The following is a 21,591-nucleotide window of genomic DNA, read 5'->3' as shown; positions in this document are numbered from 1 at the left end:
GCTGCGCTCTCAGTGGTAAAGCTTAAGATCTCGCTCTCATGTAATTCACCACACTGGCCACGAAGGCTATTATCCAACGTAAGAATAAAGAGTTCAATTTTGGTACTGCGACAAGACGGTTGGATTTGCTTCATTAACTTAACTATCCCCCCGACTCCCTACAGTCTCATGTGGGTCAGGAAAACGCTCCTGCTCCATCAAACATTTTGGCGCCCAGCGTGGGGCAGGATAGTTAATTTAAAAAATTTTAAAAATTAAAAAAAAAAATCCTTAGTGTTCAAGTCAACCTGATCGCCCAAAGTTAATTCCGTAAGCCGCGCATTGTTACGTTACGATTCGCGCTACTTCATACATATGTGATGCGCTGCTCAACGTTCACCTAACGACACACGCACACTTACATCCGTAGACACGGCAGTACAACCCCCATACACCATCGTTGGAAGGCGCGGGTTGCTCAGAAGATCTGGATTACGCTACGCTGTTCCCAGTCAGCTACGCCACTTATATTCTCGATTGCGGAGCCGAATCTCCATCGCCCCATCGACAATATCATCTCTAACCTGGAAAATCGTTTTGCTGGACTACGTAACGCCACAACGGTAAGGTTACGTCATCAGTGCCAACGCTGCCAGAGCTCTCACGCCAATCGCTGAGTCTCCTTTGGTCTCATTCCGCCGTCACTGTAGTGCTTTTGGTTTAAACCTGCAAGTCCACTGTACACGCGTACAGTCACCACGAGTGCCAATAGCAGTCACCGCGCAACGCATCAACCTGGAACTGGTTCATTGCGGAACCAAAGCGCTGCCATATATTGAACTACACAAGTTGGCAGCATACGTCTATAACCACACACCAGAAGCTCTAATTTATAATTACATACACTTTACAAGGGCTTATTGTAAGTAAATCACAATAACCATGTGTCCCACACCGCTAGACGTATTAAAACAAAAGCGATCTAACATACGCAGGAGCATTTCCCGCATTGGAGCAGCAGTCGCCAAGACGGAGAAGGTTGAGAAGCCAAATGCCGCGCTGACGCCAGCCGAACTCACGTGTCGGCTAACTATTTTGGAGGCCTACTTCAAACAAATCATGGCCGTCCAAACCGAAATCGAGGCACTCGACTCAACCGAGGAACAGCTAAACTACCGGGCCGAGCTGGAAGATCTGTTCATCGCTACAAAGGTGACCATAAAGGATCAGCTTGGAGACGACGTGCACAATTCTACGCCGCTCGCCCAAGACACGCTACTCAGGCCTGGACCAACATCATCTCTTAAGCTACCAACTCTTGCGCTCCCGACCTTTGCTGGCGAGTACGCGGAATACAGAAATTTTATTACTACGTTCCTGCAAGTTGTAGATCAGCAGGAAGCGCTATCGCCGATCGAGAAGTTTAATCACCTCATAAACTGTCTCAGAGGCGCCGCCTTAGAAACCATCAAGGCGTATCAAGTCACTCCAGAGAATTACAGCAAGGCCTTACTTCGCCTAAAGAGCAGGTACGATAACCCCACCATCGTATTCCTGGACAACATAGCGTCACTCTTCAAATTGCCAACTGTGACCACCGAAAATAGTGTACAGTTGCGCAGCCTGGTTGACAACGCATCAGCGTTGTTTAACTCGTTGCGATCTTTAGGATCCGAAGCGCAGATAGCTCAAACGATGTTGATTGCTATTGTCATGGAAAAGGTAGATAAGAGAACCCGGCAGCTCTGGAACGAATCTCTCACGTTCGCAGCACTACCCTCTTGGAATGCCTGCCTCTCCTTGATTGAACGGCACTGCCAACACTTGGAGTCCTCAATACATCACATCGGCAATCCGAATACGGCTCAAAATACATCCGGCAGAACGCGACAACCGCAAGCTCCACGCATGGGCCACAGCTTTACGTGCTCCACGCAAGCGTGTCCTATATGCTCTGGCAGGGATCATCGGATTTTTAGATGTTCGCGACTGCAAAACATGTCGCCTGCCCAACGTCTAGAAGCTGTCCGGACAAAATCGCTGTGCACAAACTGCCTTGGAAAGGCTCATCATCCGTCAAATTGTCCATCTTCAAATAGGTGCAGAATATGTTCACGGCTGCATCACACTATGCTTCACTTCGATCCGTCAGGACAGGAATCCAGGAGTCCTAGGCGGCCAAGTCCGACTAATGCGCCACCTCAGCACCATGTCGCTGAGGCCGTCGCTCACGCACACGTGGATACCCACCACGACCAAATCATTCTGGCTACAGCCATAATACTAGTGCAGGATGCTGTGGGCAACTACGTACCAGGACGTGCACTACTGGACTCTTGCTCCCAAGTTAACTTCATGTCCGAAGACTTCGCTCAACAACTTCGTTTGCCCCGAAGCAAGGGACTTATCGACATTCGAAGCATTGGCGATTCTTTCACCCGCATCAAGCATCGCATTTCGACCGTTGTAAAGTCACGATTCGGTGAAGCAGAGTTACCCGTCGAATGCTGTATAACCTCGAGAATCGCCTATCAACCCGATGCAGAAATCGACATTTCATCATGGAGCCTCCCAGACAACGCTCCACTGGCTGATGAGAGATTTTATCAGTCTCGCCATATCGACCTTCTTCTTGGCACAGAAACGTTCTTCACCGCTTTGTCTATTGGCCAAATCAAGTTGGGTCCCCATCTCCCCATGTTGCAAAAGACGATCTTTGGATGGGTAGTATCAGGGCGTACCGGCAATCAAGGCCATGCCGCCCAAGCCCATAGTTTCCTTTCATCAGAGGATTCAATAAACCTGAACCTGGAGCGCTTATGGCGCATAGAGGAAGTTTCTACTACGCCATTAACACTTACTCCACCGCAAGCTAAATGCGAATCGATCTTCCAAAAATCTGTCTGTCAGGTAGCGGATGGAAGACTGATGGTTCAACTGCCCTTCAAGGATGACCCTAATCTGTTGGGAAGGTCTCTTGAAACAGCACGGCTAAGATTTGCATCGTTGGAACGTCGCTTAAGCCGAAACGCGAATTTGCGAGCCGAATACACGAATTTTATGGAAGAATATGAGCGCTTGGGTCACATGGAATTAGTAACCAGCCCACTCCTCAACGAACCCCACTACTACATACCACACCACTGCGTGTTTAAACTCAACAGCACGTCAACTAAGCTAAGGGTAGTCTTTGACGCCTCGTGCCCAACAAGCACCTACAAGTCCTTAAACGACATCCTTCTAGTTGGACCCACGATTCAACCAGACTTGTTTACAATCTTACTAAGGTTCCGGACTCATCGTTATGTACTAACTGCTGACGTCGTCAAGATGTACCGGCAGGTATTAATTGATCCATCGCATCGTAAATTTCAGTACATCTTATGGAGAAGCTCCAACGACCAGGAGATTCGCACATACCAGCTGAACACCGTTACTTACGGCACCGCATCAGCGCCGTATCTAGCAATTCGCAGCCTGTCTCACCTCGCCAATCAACATGCAAGTTCACATCAAATTGGAGCAGAAGCCATAAAATCGTGTTTCTATGTGGATGACTTTCTCGGTGGAGCAAATAAGCTAGATCAATTGAACCAGATTCAAACCGAAGTCATCGCTATCCTCACGGCCGGCAAGATGGAACTGGCAAAATGGCACTCCAACCATCAGGATTTCGTCAATGATACAACGGTCAAGGAGCTAAATCTCGACGACTACGCTACGACAAGCACATTGGGACTGAAGTGGGACCAACGAGAAGACATCTTCAAATTCTCATTTAACTGCAGCACAGCTCCGGAAAGTATCACAAAGCGAACCATTCTCTCGGTGGCCTCATCCCTCTTCGATCCGCTGGGACTTGTCTCGCCAGTTATTATGGTGGCAAAAATCCTTCTACAGGAAATTTGGCTTCTTAGATTGCATTGGGATGAATCAGTGCCAATGACACTCCAACAAGCGTGGCTATCGTTCGTGTCGTCGCTACAGCATTTGGACTCTCTGCTCATCCCACGTTTCTGCCTGCAGCCCCATTCAGATGAGCTCCAACTTCACGGCTTCAGCGTTGCTTCAATAAGAGGGTACGGATGCCGATGGCCACGTCGAAGTTCATCTAATCGTCTCAAAGTCGCGTGTGGCACCAACGAAGAAGAAGACGCTGCCGCAGCTCGAGCTCTGTGGAGCGCATCTTCTAGCACGACTCTACAACCAGATAAAGACAGCCTTTCTACAACACACGCCCGAGACGTTTCTGTGGACAGATTCACAGCTGGTGTTGCATTGGATTCGACAACATTCTGCAACACTTTCTACGTTTGTCGGCAACCGGATATCCGATATCCAAGAATTCACTCCAGACTGTCAATGGAGGTTCGTTCCGACACGGCACAACCCAGCTGACATGATCTCCAGAGGATGCAACCTTTCAGAACTCACCAACTCAACATGGTTCCACGGACCTACATTTCTATCAAATCTGCCGACATCATGGCCACCTAATGTACACGGCAATCTGGACATGGATGTCGTATTTTCAGAAAAACGCAAATCAGCATTCCTTGCATCGACATCGACTTCCAGAAATAGAGTCTTGGAAGCCCTCCACAACAAGGAATCACACCAGTCTGGCCTAAGATTGGTAGCATGGATGCTTCGATTTTGCGACCGATGTCGGAAGAAAAACCCCTTCACTACGAGGTCACTTTCCCCACTGGAACTGCGAAGGGCCATGCTTTGCGTCGCATGGAACCTACAACAGCGATATTTCATCGAGGAAATAACTCTCTTGCAAAAAGGCGCGCCGGTTCGTAGCCATCTTAAATTCTTATCGCCCTTCTTGCAGATCACAGATGGATTCAACCTACTTCTCGTCGGAGGATGATTGGAGCTCGCATCGATCCCAGACACCCACAAGCATCCTATATTGCTTCCCGCTAAGGATGTTGCTGTCGTCAACTACGTACGTCATCTACACCTGCGGAACTACCACGCTGGACCAAGGGTCCTGGTGGGACTAATGCGGCTGGAGTTTTGGGTCGTGAATGCCCGAGATGTCGCTCGTCGTGTTGTACGCAACTGTGTCCACTGTGTGCGCTACAGGCCTAAGCTGCTGCAACAACTTATGGGCAGCCTCCCAGTCGAGAGAATTACCCTGTCAAGACCATTTGCTCGATGTGGAATAGACTTCTGCGGGCCGGTTCATACCTATCTACGCGTTCGAGGAAAGGTGCCCGTTAAAAGCTACATCGCAATATTTGTGTGCTTCGCCACAAAGGCGGCGCATATCGAAATCGTCGGAGACCTATCAACTGATTCGTTCTTGGGTGCTCTGAAGCGGATGATCGCCAGACGTGGTCTACCTGCAGACATCTTTTGCGACAATGCGACGAATTTTGTAGGCGCGAGCAACAAGTTGCAAGACCTGAAGGACTTTTTCTTCAGCACCAAGAACCAGCAAGACATTATATCGTACTGTACAAACGAATTACATACCTCCTAGGGCTCCACACTTTGGCGGCCTCTGGGAGGCTGCCGTTAAAAGCGCCAAGAATCTCTTGTACCGCACGCTCAAGGATGCCCGATTGACCTTCGAGGAGCTCTCAACTGTCGCTGCTGAGACTGAGGCGATCCTAAACTCTCGCCCGCTCTCTCCACACTCATCGGATCCCAGCGATTTGGCCGTCTTAACGCCTGGTCATTTCTTAACCGGGGACGCTCTTCGAGCACTCCCAGACTGGCCTGTCAAGGATGATCAGATCAACTGCTCTCAACGATGGAAGCGTGTCAGCGCCATCAAGCAACACATCTGGAGGCGCTGGTCTACGGAGTATCTTCACGAGCTTCAGGCCAAATCAAACTGGACGACTGGATCTTCAAATATTGCAGTCAACGAAATGGTCCTAATCCACGAAGATCATGTCCCTCCTCATCGATGGCTGTTAGGTCGCATCGAAGCAACTATACCAGGTCAGGACAACCACGTCCGGGTCGCGGATGTTCGGACGTCAAAAGGAATCATAAGGCGACCGATTCACAAATTGGCCCGTTTACCAATTAATTTAAAGTAACTAGGTACTTTCAATGGGGCCGGAATGTTGGGCCACTATTGAATCTTGAGAAAAACATGAATGTAATTTTGAAGTATTAATTTTTCTTGAAGTGTATGGATCTAATTTGTTAACCTGAGCTGCGCTCTCAGTGGTAAAGCTTAAGATCTCGCTCTCATGTAATTCACCACACTGGCCACGAAGGCTATTATCCAACGTAAGAATAAAGAGTTCAATTTTGGTACTGCGACAAGACGGTTGGATTTGCTTCATTAACTTAACTATCCCCCCGACTCCCTACAGTCTCATGTGGGTCAGGAAAATGCTCCTTCTCCATCAAACAGTATCCACAAGATTTTTAGGCCAAGGAGGCTTCCTTGTCGAACTCCTGAAATTTAAAATTTACGTTCAGTGTTAACCAAACCATAAAACTCTTACGATCCTGTGAAAATTGGTTAGTTTTTTAGGAAAAGCTCTAAGATTAAATGTTAGACATCGTACAGTAGTTCTCAGTTCTTTTTAAACACCCAATCTGATTAGATAAAATCAAATTGCAATAGTCAAAGTACAAGATTTTTCAGGTAACGCTGTCGAGTTTTTATTTTTTTTCGATTTTTTAAGGCACTTGAAAGTCAAAAACTGCGATTTTTTTTTGTTTTTAAATAATAAATTTAAAAAAAAACTCTACATCGTTACCTGAGGAATTTAGTAGAGATTTATTTGATATAGATTCTTTTTCTGGTTAATTCGCTGCAAAATCGGACCATTTGTACAATTTTTTATTGCCAATACGAATAGTCTCTGTAAAAAAACTATTGAAAAGTAAGTGAGATATAGGCAATCTCTCTCACAGAATCATCTGAATTGAAAAATCAAATTGTTTTATTTAAAGAACAAATTTTCCCAGATAACGCTGTCGAGTTTTAATTTTTTTTTCGATGTTCAAAGAATTTAAAAGTCAAAAACCTTGATTTTGCCTAAAAATCTGAGTTATTTGTTGTTGTGAAAATTATAAATTTTCCCAAAAAAACAAAAACAGGTACGACAGCGTTACCTAAGGAATTCAGTAAAGAAGTACTGTGCAAAATTTCAAAAAGATTCGTCCAATAGGTTTTGCAGCATCGTGTACACCGATTTTGAAAATGGCAACTTTTCAGGAGAGGGTTTTAATGTTTTGGTCACCATAACTTCGGAAGTTCTACTCGGTTCAATCTAAAATTTTAACACAATATTCTTAAAATGTTGTGCATACAGTGAAAAAAAATGGAAACAAAATTTTAATTCTGTACCTTTTCCTTAAATAATTTTGATTGGATTAATCAGCTTATGCGGACAAACTACTTTTTGGAAAACAACAAAAAGCACTTTAACAATAAATTTCAGAAATCTTATGGTCAAAGAACTTTACTGCCAGATAGATGCAATCTTTATAGTCTCTAAAAAGGTCTTTTTAGTTTGACAATTTTGTAATTTTTTAAAAATCTATTAGCTCAGCGGATTGTAGAGTGAAAGTAAAAAAGCACATCGAGAGGGCATAGTGCTGACAATTTAAAATAAGTAGGTATTAATATTTTCAGATTTCTAGGCCAATGCTATTGTGAAAGTTATCTTAATAGCAGTGTTAGTAAGAGAATAACAATGTGTTTTATGAAAGTGCTACAAGTGCTCTTAAAGACTCTGCCCCAGGCATTGAAATAGCCTTGAATAGCGGTATTTTTATGCCCGGGCAAAGCAGAAATTTCATCGTCTTGGTTTTCTGGCGGGTATAAGCAGAAGAAGTCAATATACATGTGTTGCTTTTAGGTGAGCCGCCTGTCCAAAATAAGCTCAAGGTACAGGACACAGCTACCACAACATAATTACGTTTGCCTAACGAATTACGTTCTCCAATGGTGCCCGGATTTCCTTGCCAAAAATTATTTTGCAGAAAAGATTGCTGTCGACCGCTCTAAGGCATGTATAAATTATATTAGTTTCTCCCATATTCTTGGCCACACCACACCTTGATACATTTCCCGAATGCTCAACAAGTTTTTACAGACACGGCAAAACGCAACATTGATTTTTTAATTTTGAGCGCACTTCCCCACAACTCACAGCTCGACCACCACTGGTTCCACCGGGCAGTCAGGTTTAGTTCGTTCTCTCGAGCCCCCTTTTCACGGAAAATTTCGTTCAAGGAGAACAAATCTATGAAGATGATGTACAAAAGGACACGAGACGATTGTCGGAGCACTTTTCAATCTGCAGAAATGGGGCTACAAAAATTGAAAACCAACCATCAAATATACCAACTCCAGATCTTTCTAATAATAACATCTTCAAAATAGACAACAAAGACTCATTCAACACATTAGGGTTGTATTGGCATAAATATGTATACGGGCAATCCTTCTTTCGATCCGTGGCACCAGTCATTATCTCTTTCAAGATACTCTTGAAAGATGCTTGGAATTTTCGTCTACCCACAGAGTCCTAGGATTGGGACGACTCCTTGCCAGATGTACTTGCCAAACGATGGCAACAGATCATACAAAACCGCTCAGATATTCAACATATCTACATCCTCGTTGATTGATAACGACTTAAAGAACGTTTCATCTTTACATCTTCACATGTTTTGAGACGGATTATTCTTGAAGTGTGCTGCATGCTTTTAGGGTCAATGTACTGATAGAACCGTAACAATCCTAGCACTTCACAGTCGCGTCACGTCGACCAAGTCACTAACAAGCCATTTCAAAAGTGAAATTAGCCTGGGCAATAATCTGTACGTAATTAGCCAAGTTGATCTGTGAAATCTGATCTTTTGATCTTTTTCGAAGCGTTCTGTGAAATTAATTTATTTGTGTAAAACACCATTTGAAAAGAAAAAAACAAATGGAAACTGATCTCACAGGTTTGTACCATATGTTAAATGTATTAATTGTTTAAATTGTGCGTGTTTATACTAACATTTTGTAAGTTTATAAATGCACCTTAAGCTGAATTTTGAGGAACAAATTTCAACTTCGGGAAGAGTTTTGAAATAGAAGTTTGTATTAGTTTTCAGTGCGTCCAAGTGTATGTTGTAGCGTTGTCAATTCTGAGCAAAAATCTGTTAGTCTTATTGTGCACATTTCCGGACTATTGGTGCAAATTGAAGTTTTCTTAGATAACCTCACTTTCTCCAACGCGGACTTGGTTGCTGTTTGGAATAGCGAGAAGGGCCGGCTTGAGCAAGAAAAGGCTACACAATGTTTGATGAACAAATTATTTATAATATGAGGAACATTTTGATACGTTTGACCTGTCAGTTGCCCGTCAATTTGGACAAATTCGAATCATTTTGCATAAAAACTGGCGATAGTCGATATGTATACGATATGTATACGTGGCTGCCGATGAGATTTGAGTTTGATGGAATTTTTTCTTTTTGCTTTTGTTGCACTTATTATCATCCACTTTTATAGGCATAGAGCAACAAATTTCAGCTCCTTAAATTTTATAAATTTTTTTTTAGTTTTAACCGATTGTTCCTATGGGAGCTATTGTTTCCTGATCCGAACGATTTTCACAATATATGTGGCAAGGGACAAATAATGACGATTTGTAAAGTTTCATGTCGATATCTCCAAAACTGACCGAGTTATTAATTAATGGCACAAAAACAGGTCAAAAATCCCATAGTGCAGTGGTAAGAGCCTTGGATGAACTAAGCACCTGAAAAATATTGCCAAAGGGCTAGACATTTGCAAGCTAAAGGTTGCTAAAGGTTCCGCCACCAGAGGAGATAAAATAAAACAAAAACACAAAAATGTTTTAAGCACTTAAAAAATGCACTAATAAAAGTATTCGATTAAATTGCAATAGACCTCACCACACACTTCTTTACTATTCAAACCCAAGTAAGGAAAGGGTGAATACGTGTATTACAATTGAGTTATACAATTATAACAAAGGGCTTTGTTATAATCCAAGGCACTGATTCAGTGGGTGAAGTTAGAGATTTGATAGACAATAGATCTCAGAGTACAATAATATATGGGTGCCCTAAATAAAAAAAAGTGACACTATAGTTGCAACAACGATAGAGTGCAAGGAAGTGAAAGAAGAAGAAAGCAAGGAGGATTAGAAGGCCGAGATTTATGATACAAATTTCACAAAAACAACACTCATAGACTTATCAGGACGAATGACGATACCGATTAATAGCCAACCTTAAGGGAATATAAAAGCACAATTTTTAAATATTAGAAAAAATAGTGGCCCAAAAGAACAGAACACATGGATCAAGAGTAAATGATTGAAGAAAAATTTGAGGATACAAATCATTTACCGTATCAAGCTGTAACTAACAATAAAATTAAGCTTTTGATGCGTAGCAAAAACAACTAATAACAAGAAAGGAAAGCTAACTTCGGGCGGAGCCGAAGTTGATATACCCTTGCAGAATATTATGTACATTATATTCTCCAAAATTATTCATACGATGCATTCTTAATACTCATAAAAAATCCCAACTTCCTAACTTTAAATCACCAAAGTTATGGCATTTCCAATTGTTCAGTTATATGGCAGCTATAGGATATAGTCGGCCGATCCTTATGAAATTTGATAGGTCGGATTGATTGGCCAAATATAAAACCCATAGAAAATCCCAGCTTCCCAACTTTACAAACACCAAAGTTATGGCATTTCCGATCAAGCAGTTATATGGCAGCTATAGGATATAGTCGGCCGATCCTTATGAAATTTGGTAAGTCGAATTGATTGGCCAAATATAACACCCATAGAAAATCCCAACTTCCTAACTTTACAAACACCAAAGTTATGGCATTTCCGATCAATCAGTTATATGGCAGCTATAGGATATAGTCGGCCGATCCTTATGAAATTTGGTAAGTCGAATTGATTGGCCAAATATAACACCCATAGAAAATCCCAACTTCCTAACTTTACAAACACCAAAGTTATGGCATTTCCGATCAATCAGTTATATGGCAGCTATAGGATATAGTCGGCCGATCCCGGCCGTTCCGACTTATATACTGCGTGCAAAGGAAAGAAGGGTGTGTGCAAAGTTTCAATTCGATAGCTTTAAAACTGAGAGACTAGTTTGCGTAGAAACAGACAGACGGACAGACGGACCGACGGACATGGCTATATCAACTCAGGAGGTGATCCTGATCAAGAATATATATACTTTATAGGGTCGGAGATGTCTCCTTCACTGCGTTGCACACTTTTGACCAAAATTATAATACCCTCTGCAAGGGTATAATAAAAGTCTTAACCCAAGATGAAAAATATATTATCGATATTTTTTCGATATGGCGTAATTGGCAGTATGTACGTCAGCGGACATTGACAAAATGTATCTCCCTAAATATATCTGAACAGATCAAGAATTTTTGCATTTGTTTTGAAGAAATTTTCCCAAAGCACGAGTTACCTATGTTAATGCATCAGCTCCATATTAACACGTTGAGGACGGCGTGACCCACCGGACTACGAATTATTGTTTCATCTGGCGGTGTGATCCACCAGTTGGTCACGACGGTTTTGATTTAGAACTATTTTTTGCTAAATAAAATAAAGCTACAAATTTTTAAATATATTTATTAATACTTATGAGTTTTTTAAAACCTTTTAAACATAGTGGTGGTTTGTTTTCGCAAACTGCGCCTTCCTCAACGATATGATTGATTCCTTTTGACCAGGCTTCCGAAATCAGCTGTTATTTTGTCGAGCTGGAAAGAAATTTAAAATGGGTCAGGGACCCAATTAATATTAGATCTTACATTGAATTTAGGGAAAATCAAAGTAAGGTGCGAATGATCTTATTTAATGATATGTTAATTTTCGTGAGCCAAAACAAGTTGGATACAAATTTAATAATTTAATTTAATACACCCTCAAAAAAAGTTTTCATTAAATTTAATTAATTAAATTTATATATTTTTTAAAAAGAAAATTTATTTACATTTCTGAAGCTGTCATAGTATGTTAAAACTATTAATACATAATGCTAAAACATATCACTTTATAACGAGGTAAAAGAGTCGTGAATAAGAAGTCGAACCTTCAACATTAAATTTAATTATATTATTGTGTTAACACACAAAACATTTTATAAAATCGTCTCATTAAGTCGTTTATAAACAAAAGACATGAAAAGCAAAAATATGTTCGTCTTGGCTAGTGATTATCAAAAGTTTGTCATTTATGTTTTTTCAGTTCAGGTAACTTAACATAATGCAAAAGGTCAAGGAACCATTTAAATTAAATAACTGGCAAGCCTCAAATGTTTTTAATTATTCTATTGTATTGATGTTGAAACATTAAACCGTACATGCGTCTATTAGTAAAAAACTTCGGCTTGCCGAAGTTATAATACCATTGCAGACATCGCCGAAATTGCTAAAATTGAATAAGTAGCGGAAGGGATAAGATATACATAAATAAACTAGATTTGCATAGTTTCACGTCAATAGCTTTTATACTGCAAAAATGTCTTTTACAATTCTTTCTACGGGAGCTATAAGATATAGACGTCCGATCAGCACGCGCTTTTACCCTGATCAAGGTATGCATAAAAAATACGATTTGGAAAGATTCATGTCAATAGCTTTTACACTGCGCGAAATATCTTCCATTCTTGCAAGTTATATCCGATTGTTCCTATGGAAGCTATAGGATATAGATGTCCGATCGGGGCGGTTTTCAAACTTGATCTGCGTGCACATGTTTTAGGACGACTGTGAAAGTTTCAGATCGCTAGCTTTTAAACTGAGCTCGCAAACGGTATTGAAATAGCCGGACAGTCGGACATGGATATATCACCTCCCCTATTGATCCTGATCAAGAATATATGTATATACCTTATGGGGTCGGAAACGTCTCCTTCACTGCGTTACAAACTTCTGACCAAAATTATAAAAATTGGTAAATTCCAGCAGTTTAGACTAAATGTTTTTCAAACATGGTGTTCTAAAAATTGTTTGGATTTAAATAGCGCTAAGTGTAAAGTAATGACATTCCTTCGGGTGAGCCCACAATGTGACACTTGTAAACTGAGAGGTTGTCTAGAATCACGCATGTTGATGACCTTGGCGTCCTTCTTGACCCAAAACTTAAGTTTTGTGATCATATTACTTGGTGAATAAAGCCACAAAGATTCTGGTCATTTCACTAGTGCGTCCAATCCTGGAGTACTGTTCAGCAAACTGATTTTGGTGTCCTCAGTATGGTGTACATATAGACCGGATAGAGCCTGTGCAAAATAACTTTTTATTATTTGCTCTAGTAAAATGCAAGCCTTATTTTACCATCTTACCCTAGAAGACTTCTACCATATTGTCAAACGGTAGAACGATGCTTAACGCTACTTTTATTCATAAACTTATTCACGTGGATGTGGAAAGTCCCAAGTTACTGGGTCGCCTAAACTTATCTGTGCCTAATAGAATTACTTACTCTTACTCTTACTTAAATTCAGCACGGTAAATCTTAACCGAGCACTAAAATATCTAGTAAAAACAGAATGAGAACCGGTATTGTTATATTTCCTAAAAAGTCTGGACCTTACATTTCCTCTTTGCTAAACCAAGGTGATTTATTGGAAATTGACGAATAGTACCACGGAACACAGGAATTAAAAAATGAGTTTATTGCAGTGTAAAAAACATTAACTGCATCGGACATATTATTGCAATATTTATATAAATTATTTGCTCTTTTTAGGATCTAATGTCTAATATCTAATGGTCTATATTTTAATAAATAGTTAAGGATAGTTTCCGAGGATTCAAAGTTAGCAAAGGGTATATGCAAGTTAACACACCCAGTTCCCACAAAGACAAATTGTCAAGTTGCAGGCCATATCCGGTGGCCAACACGCGCAGTAAAGAAACCGCCGACTCTGCACTCCGAGGGCAGTTGCCCGGAGCCACTCAGAGCACTCGCGGAGCGAGTGATCGCCACCGGCCGGATATCTGCTGCTGACCTGGCGCTTTACTTCTGGCGCTGAGAACACTTACTCAGCGGATGATCGCCACCGGCCGGATACCAAGTGCTGACCCGGCACTTTAGCGGCAGCGCTGCGACCAGGCAAAAGCCTCGAGCCGCGGCCGGACCGGGACCTTAAGTTAGTCTAAATTTGTACTCCGCAGCCTTAGCTGTGTTTTGTAAATCAAGTCTTGTTTATCCTCTACCTTAACAGGTTTAGGAGTAATAAATAATAAACTTAATATCGCACCGTGTCTTTATTATCCTCTGCCTTAACAGGTTTAGGAGAAATAGGGATTAATTAAATACCAAATACCAAATCTAAATAACTGGCGCTCAACGTAACCGATCCCGCGATACTCGGTACCGTGCGAACTGCAAAAAAGTAATTTGCAATTCAAAGTTAAAGTATTAAAAATACTCGCGCGACACCGTGCAGTGAATTTTAAAAAAAAATAAAGAAATAATTAAATTGCCTATAAAAATAAAATAGAATAACGGCAAAATAAATAAAACAAATAAAGCATCGATATTGGCAGCAGAGACATATAAAATAAACGCAAAGAAATCAGCGACGGGAAATAAAGGGAAACGCAAGACCCCTCACCCGCCACCCGAGAAACGACAACGACGGCAGAGACAACTGCAGCGGCGGCAGAGACAACTGCAGCGGCGGCAGAGACGACTGCAGCGGCGGCAGAGAAGGCAGCGCGTTCAGAGCCAACAAATAAAAAATCTCGACGGCGGAGTAATCATAAGAAATGTGAGTAGGCTTCTTGTCTTTTTTTTCACTCGCCAATAAATAATGTATTCGGAGAAGTAAAATTGCCGGTACAGTGGGCACATTATTATTTTCCCCACACAAATTTTTTTATTTTTAATTAATAAATAAATAATAAAGTATTCAGAGAAGTAGAATTTCCGGTACAGTGGGCGCACATTATTATTTTCCCCACACAAATTTTTGTAATTTTTGAACAAATTAATTATTAATTGCCAAGTGAAACAAGGAGTGTTTTTCTGAAAATATTAAAATATTAAAATTATAATAAAATCTATTAACGGTGGGAACATTACTATTCCCCGTGCATTAAATATTTATTTCAATTAATAAAATGAATTATTAATTGAAACAAATAATATATTTCAAAATTTTTTAATTGATTTCTTATAATAAAAATTACCATTCTCACATCTAATTGTCGGAGTAGGAAAACATTAAAACTCATTTACACAATATTCAAGAAAGCTCTTGATCGGATTTCGTCGCACCCATAGAAATTGGTGCTACACCTTTTTATTTGAATTTTTTCTCTCTTCTACTGTCGTTGTGGAAAAAAATAAATATAGAAAATAAATTATTCTCATGAAATATTTCGAAATACGGACCTATGTATAGGGTTAACGAGGGGGTTTCATCGGACGAGGAGGTTCTCGAGGAATATAGGAAACTCTTAAATACAAACGTAAAAAATAACAAAAAAGGAAAGCTAACTTCGGGCGGAGCCGAAGTTGATATACCCTTGCAGAATACTCTGTAAATTATATTCTCCAAAATTATTCATATGATGCATTCTTAATTCTCATAAAAAATCCCAACTTCCTAACTTTAAAAACACCAAAGTTATAGCATTTCCAATCGTTCAGCTATATGGCAGCCATAAGATATAGTCGGCCGATCCTTATGAACTTTGGTAGGTCGGATTGATTGGCCAAAAATAAAACCCATAGAAAATCCCAACTTCCCAACTTAACAAACACCAAAGTTATGGCATTTCAGATCAATCAGTTATATGGCGGCTATAGGATATAGTCGGCCGATCCTTATGAAATTTGGTAGGTCGGATTGATTGGCCAAATATAAAACCGATAGAAAATCCCAACTTCCTAACTTTACAAACACCAAAGTTATGGCATTTCCGATCAATCAGTTATATAGCAGCTATAAGATATAGTCGGCCGATCCCGGCCGTTCCGACATATATACTGCGTGCAAAGGAAAGAAGGCTGTGTGCAAAGTTTCAACTCGATAGCTTTAAAACTGAGAGACTAGTTTGCGTAGAAACAGACAGACGGACAGACGGACATGGCTATATCAACTCAGGAGGTGATCCTGATCAAGAATATATATACTTTATAGGGTCGGAGATGTCTCCTTGACTGCGTTGCACACTTTTGACCAAAATTATAATACCCTCTGCAAGGGTATAAAAATTACCAACATTCCGAAGCAGATTGCCCATCTAGCAGTAGGGCAGTATTCATTCGAGACAGCGTTCTCAACGTCACAAACCCAGAAACCCAGCAAGAAGCACAAGATATGCAAGCAGAACAGATTGCAAATATGGAGGCCGCCATAGCTGGCGCACTCCAAAAACAACAGCAGCTATTTGATGAAAAATTAGCCGCAATTGTAGGGGAGTTAAACTCATTAAAAGTTAAAGATAATGTCCCACCAATCAAAACATTCGAAGAAATTAAATTATAACCACAAAGAGTACGTTGTGACGAACCTCTTGACATGGTCAAGTCAGTCCCAGAATTCGACGGTAAACAAGAAAATTATGTTTGCTGGAGACAAGCTGCCACCGCAGCCTACAAGGTATTTGAGAGCTATGAAGGCAGCAGCCGACATTATCAGGCTGTCGGAATACTGAAAAACAAAGTAAGGGGACCAGCGGCTGCTGCACTATCCTCTTTCAACACGGTATTCAATTTTCATGTCATACTGGCGCGCCTAGACTTCACGTATGCGGACAAAACTCCGACACACGTAATTAAACAAGAATTAAGCTTGTCGAGGCAGGGGGAACTACCTCTGCTCAAGTATTACGATGAAATAGAACGGAAGCTAACGCTTCTAACTAACAAAACTATCATGACACACGATGCAGCCGCAGCGGCCGTCCTAAATGAACAACACAGAGAAGACGCTTTGCATGCGTTCATATCTAGGTTAAAAAAATCACTGAAAATAGCCGTTTTTCCGGCACAGCCACGGGACTTGCCGTCAGCATTAGCGTTAGCGCAAGAGGCTGAATCAAGTAACGAAAGGAGCATATTTGCGGCTACCTTCGCCCGGCACAGTGAAGAAAAATCATTTAAGCCGAGCAACCAGCGACAAGCAGGTTGGAAAAATTATGAGCAGAACCAAAATCAAGGGGCAATAAAAAAAAACCCCCACTTCGTTAGGACCCAGAAAGGAGCCAACAACCAAAATGGTTCTTTCCGTCAGAAGCCATATAATAGCACAGGGAATAATCAGGGCCAGCCAACACCAGAGCCAATGGAGGTTGATACCTCCTCCAGATTTAGGCAGCCCACAACATGGCAAAAAGGGCAGTCGGCACGGTTTCAACAAAAAATAAACTTCATGCCGGAGGAAAATGGACGACGAAGATTATGACTCCATTGCCCAGGCCTGCGCTACTGAGATGGAAGACGAGTTAGACGCAGAGGACTCCTGTAATTTTTTAGGGTAAAGTCCCTGCTCCCCTACATTACGCGTAAGGTAGCAGGAAGTGAAATAAAATTACTACTAGATACAGGCACTTCCAAAAATTATATCACTCCACTCCCGGGGCTGAAAGGCATCGTGGCGGCGGAGAAACCTTTCACAGTGAAATCAATACATGGCTTCACCAAAATAGACAAAACAAGAAAGGAAAGCTAACTTCGGGCGGAGCCGAAGTTGATATACCCTTGCAGAATACTCTGTAAATTATATTCTCCAAAATTATTCATATGATGCATTCTTAATACTCATAAAAAATCCGAACTTCCTAACTTTAACAACAACAAAGTTATGGCATTTCCAATCGTTCAGTTATATGGCAGCTATAGGATATAGTCGGCCGATCCTTATGAAATTTGGTAGGTCGGATTGATTGGCCAAAAATAAAATCCATAGAAAATCCCAACTTCCTAACTTTACAAACACCAAAGTTATGGCATTTCCGATCAATCAGTTATATGGCAGCTATAGGATATAGTCGGCCGATCCTTATGAAATTTGGTAGGTCGGATTGATTGGCCAAAAATAAAATCCATAGAAAATCCCAATTTTCTAACTTTACAAACACCAAAGTTATGGCATTTCCGATCAATCAGTTATATGGCAGCTATAGGATATAGTCGGCCGATCCCGGCCGTTCCGACTTATATACTGCGTGCAAAGGAAAGAAGGGTGTGTGCAAAGTTTCAATCCGATAGCTTTAAAACTGAGAGACTAGTTTGCGTAGAAACAGACAGACGGACAGACGGACAGACGGACATGGCTATATCAACTCAGGAGGTGATCCTGATCAAGAATATATATACTTTATAGGGTCGGAGATGTCTCCTTCACTGCGTTGCACACTTTTGACCAAAATTATAATACCCTCTGCAAGGGTATAATGTCTAGTTTCAGTTTTTAACGTAAAAACACCCTTTTTTATATTAAATAACCTTAAAGACTTTGACGGTATTATCGGGCTCGACTTGCTTAAACAAGTGAATGCGAAACTCGATTTTACTGGCAATATCCTGCTTACAAACAATGGAACTGAAAAGGTCCAGTTTACTAAAGCAGAAAACGTTAACTTTATAAAAATCGATGATGAGGATGTTCCCCTGGCAATTAAAACCACCTTTGACAAAATGATTGTAAAAAATCATAGGGCCTTCGCCGACCCAGACGAAGCATTACCGTTTAATATTAACACGATCGCCACGATTAAAACTGACGGGGAGCCGGTGTACTCCAAGTCGTACCCGCATCCCATGGGTGTAACCGAATTCGTCAATGTAGAGGTTAAACAACTTCTTGCGGACCGCGTAATAAGGCCATCCAAGTCCCCATATAACAACCCTACCTGGGTTGTAGACAAAAAAGGCACAGAACAAAATGGCGTTAAGAAGAAGCGATTGGTTATCGACTTTAGGAAGTTCCCTACAATTTCGACAATACTGTCGAACATGGGCGAGTCACAATTCTTTACGACACTCGACCTCAAATCAGGTTTTCACCAGATAGAGCTGGCGGAGAAGGACAGGGAAAAGACTGCCTTCTCTATAAACAACGGCAAGTACGAATTCTGTAGATTGCCATTCGGACTCAAAAACGCCCCAAGCATATTTCAAAGGGCCATCGACGACGTGCTTAGAGAAGGAATCTCTAAGTTATGCTACGTGTACGTAGATGACGTCATAATATTTTCTAAGACAAAAGAGGACCACGTTAAAGACGTGGATTGGGTACTAACCAAACTCCTGAAAGCAGGCATGAGAGTATCCCAGGAAAAATCAAAGTTCTTTAAAAAGAGCGTTGAGTACTTGGGGTTCATTGTGTCACAAGGGGGGCTTAGAACTTCACCTGAAAAGGTAAAAGCCATAAAGGAATTTCCCCAACCAAAAACACTTTTCGACCTCAGATCCTTCCTGGGGTTAGCAAGCTACTACAGGTGCTTTATCAAAAACTTCGCGACAATCGCAAGACCCCTGACAAACATCCTAAAGGGAGAAAATGGGAAAGCCAGAAAATACCAGTCAAGGAAAATTGACATAGATTTCACCAAAGAACGGAGAGAAACTTTTGACAGACTAAAGGAAATCTTGGCGTCAGAAGATGTTCTGCTCTCGTATCCAGATTTTAAGAAACCATTCGATTTAACAACGGATGCATCGGGCTTTGGTTAAGGGGCGGTGCTATCCCAAGATGGCCGCCCAATCACAATGATTTCACGTGCCCTACGTGACTGCGAAAAAAATTATGCGACCAATGAACGAGAACTCCTCGCCATTGTTTGGTCACCAAAAAACCTCCGGAATTACCATTCCGGAGTAAAAGGCTTACAGATTTTTACCGATCACCAGCCACTAACCTTTGCTGTCTCGGACAAAAATCCCAACGCGAAGCTAAAACGTTGGAAGGGGATTATTGATGATCATGGCGCAAAACTAGTTTATAAGCCAGGCAAGGAAAACCTTGTGGCGGACGCATTATCCCGCCAGAACATAAACGCCTTAGAAGACGGACAGGAATCAGATGCAGCCACAATACACAGCGAACAGTCGCTTACGTACACGATTGATACAACTGACAACCCAGTAAACTGTTTCCGAAATCAAATAATAATTGAGGACGGAAACAGCTTCTCGGTAGACACATTTATCTTGTTTAAGAGTAAGGTGAGGCATACAATTAGATGCCTGAAACTGAAAAACCAACTAAACGACACTATCGAATTAATCATTTTGGCAGCTAACAAATATAACAATTCAATTCACTCAGTAACCGACAGGAAACCAATGGAAATAGTTCACTCAAAGTAGGAAAATTCAACAAGCCCAAGAAAGGAGCCTTGACCACGCAAACAAGGGTAGGACTTATAAGGACTATCAGATCGGCGAAAAAGTTTTTCTTAAAGCAAACAAGCGCCTGATGCCACCGACCATAGAATACCGGTTATAACAACAGACCTTAAGCACATTCACAAGTTGGTAGCTACCCTAAAAATCCATCATAGGTCCGCTAGAAGTATAAACTTAATTGGGACAGCTTTAAAGGTCATTGCAGGCACTCCCGACTTCAATGATTGGGAACAGATAAAATTCAATCAAGAGCAACTAATGAACGCAGACGAGGGGCAAACTGAATTAAATATTAAATTTCAGGAACGTTTCAACGAACTCGCGAGCGCAATGAATCAAATTCAGAAGTTTGAAACCAATAAAGAAACACACCTCTTGGAAATCATTTTGGCAAAAAATAGAATCGTTATCACAGATCTGGAAAATATCCTAATGGGCTTAACCCTAGCAAAATTAATTATTGTAAGTCCGGCAATTCTAGATAGCTCCGACATTGGCGAATTTAGGGACAAGCAGCCTATTAACATTAGTTTAATAGAAATATTAGAAGTATCTAGTATAAGTGTTTTTCAAAATTTCGATATCCTCCATTTTCTTATTAAATTTCCTAATCCTAAGTTCGTATGTAAAAAGATATCGGTCTACCCGGTCCAGCACAACACAAAAATACTGGACTTTGAAAAAGAAAACCTAGTCGCTGAGTGCCAAGGGCGAAATCTCAACATCGGATACTGCAAGACGACGGTTGGCGCCACCTTCTGCAGGGAGCTGCAAAATGGTACTTGTGCCCAGCAACTAGTTTCCGGAGCCACTGCGCACTGCTCCACGCTTCCAGGGCATCTGGATCCAGTTACGGTAGTAGATCACGGCACCCTCATAGTGAACGAGGCCAACATGACCATAACCGACGACCAAGGACGGGACCAAAAAATATCTGGGACCTACCTGGTAACCTATTCCGACAGAATAAGTCTCAACGGAACTTGGTTCATAAATCAGCTGGGAAACTCGATGAAAAAACCCGCCGTATCGGCCATGGCCGTTGTCAACATCACGGCACACCAAAACCGGCTAAGTCTCCCATTTCTCCACGAGCTGAGTGGAGCTTACCTTGGGCTCCCTCCTCAGCTACTCCATCACCCTACTCGCCTCCTTCCTACTGTGTTCCACTGTTTGGCTCGGGTACCACCATCTGAAGACCAGGAGCCCCGTCAAATCAGGGGCT

General features: G+C 41.4%; 1 protein-coding gene across 1 annotated transcript; it reads left to right on the top strand.

Annotated features, from left to right (window-relative positions):
* The first annotated feature begins 921 nt into the window (after positions 1 to 921).
* LOC123037887 lies at positions 922 to 4,858 on the top strand. Its single transcript, XM_044460664.1, has 2 exons — positions 922 to 4,041; positions 4,106 to 4,858. The coding sequence occupies exons 1-2, from the start codon at positions 922 to 924 to the stop codon at positions 4,856 to 4,858; spliced, it is 3,873 nt and encodes a 1,290-aa protein (XP_044316599.1).
* Positions 4,859 to 21,591: the final 16,733 nt, after the last annotated feature.

The sequence above is a fragment of the Drosophila rhopaloa genome, unplaced genomic scaffold (genome assembly GCF_018152115.1).
Source record: "Drosophila rhopaloa isolate 14029-0021.01 unplaced genomic scaffold, ASM1815211v1 contig_203, whole genome shotgun sequence".
NCBI classification, from domain to species: domain Eukaryota; kingdom Metazoa; phylum Arthropoda; class Insecta; order Diptera; family Drosophilidae; genus Drosophila; species Drosophila rhopaloa.
Note: the sequence above shows the minus strand (reverse complement) of the source record. Positions and strands in the feature narration are given on the sequence as shown.

Bases quoted from the DNA above. Each gene is read 5' to 3' on its own strand.
- LOC123037887 (XM_044460664.1), top strand. From the start codon at position 922: ATGTGTCCCACACCGCTAGACGTATTAAAACAAAAGCGATCTAACATA. The intron at 4,042-4,105 runs GTTGCTTCAATA...ATCGTCTCAAAG, and splicing joins TCCAACTTCACGGCTTCAGC to TCGCGTGTGGCACCAACGAA.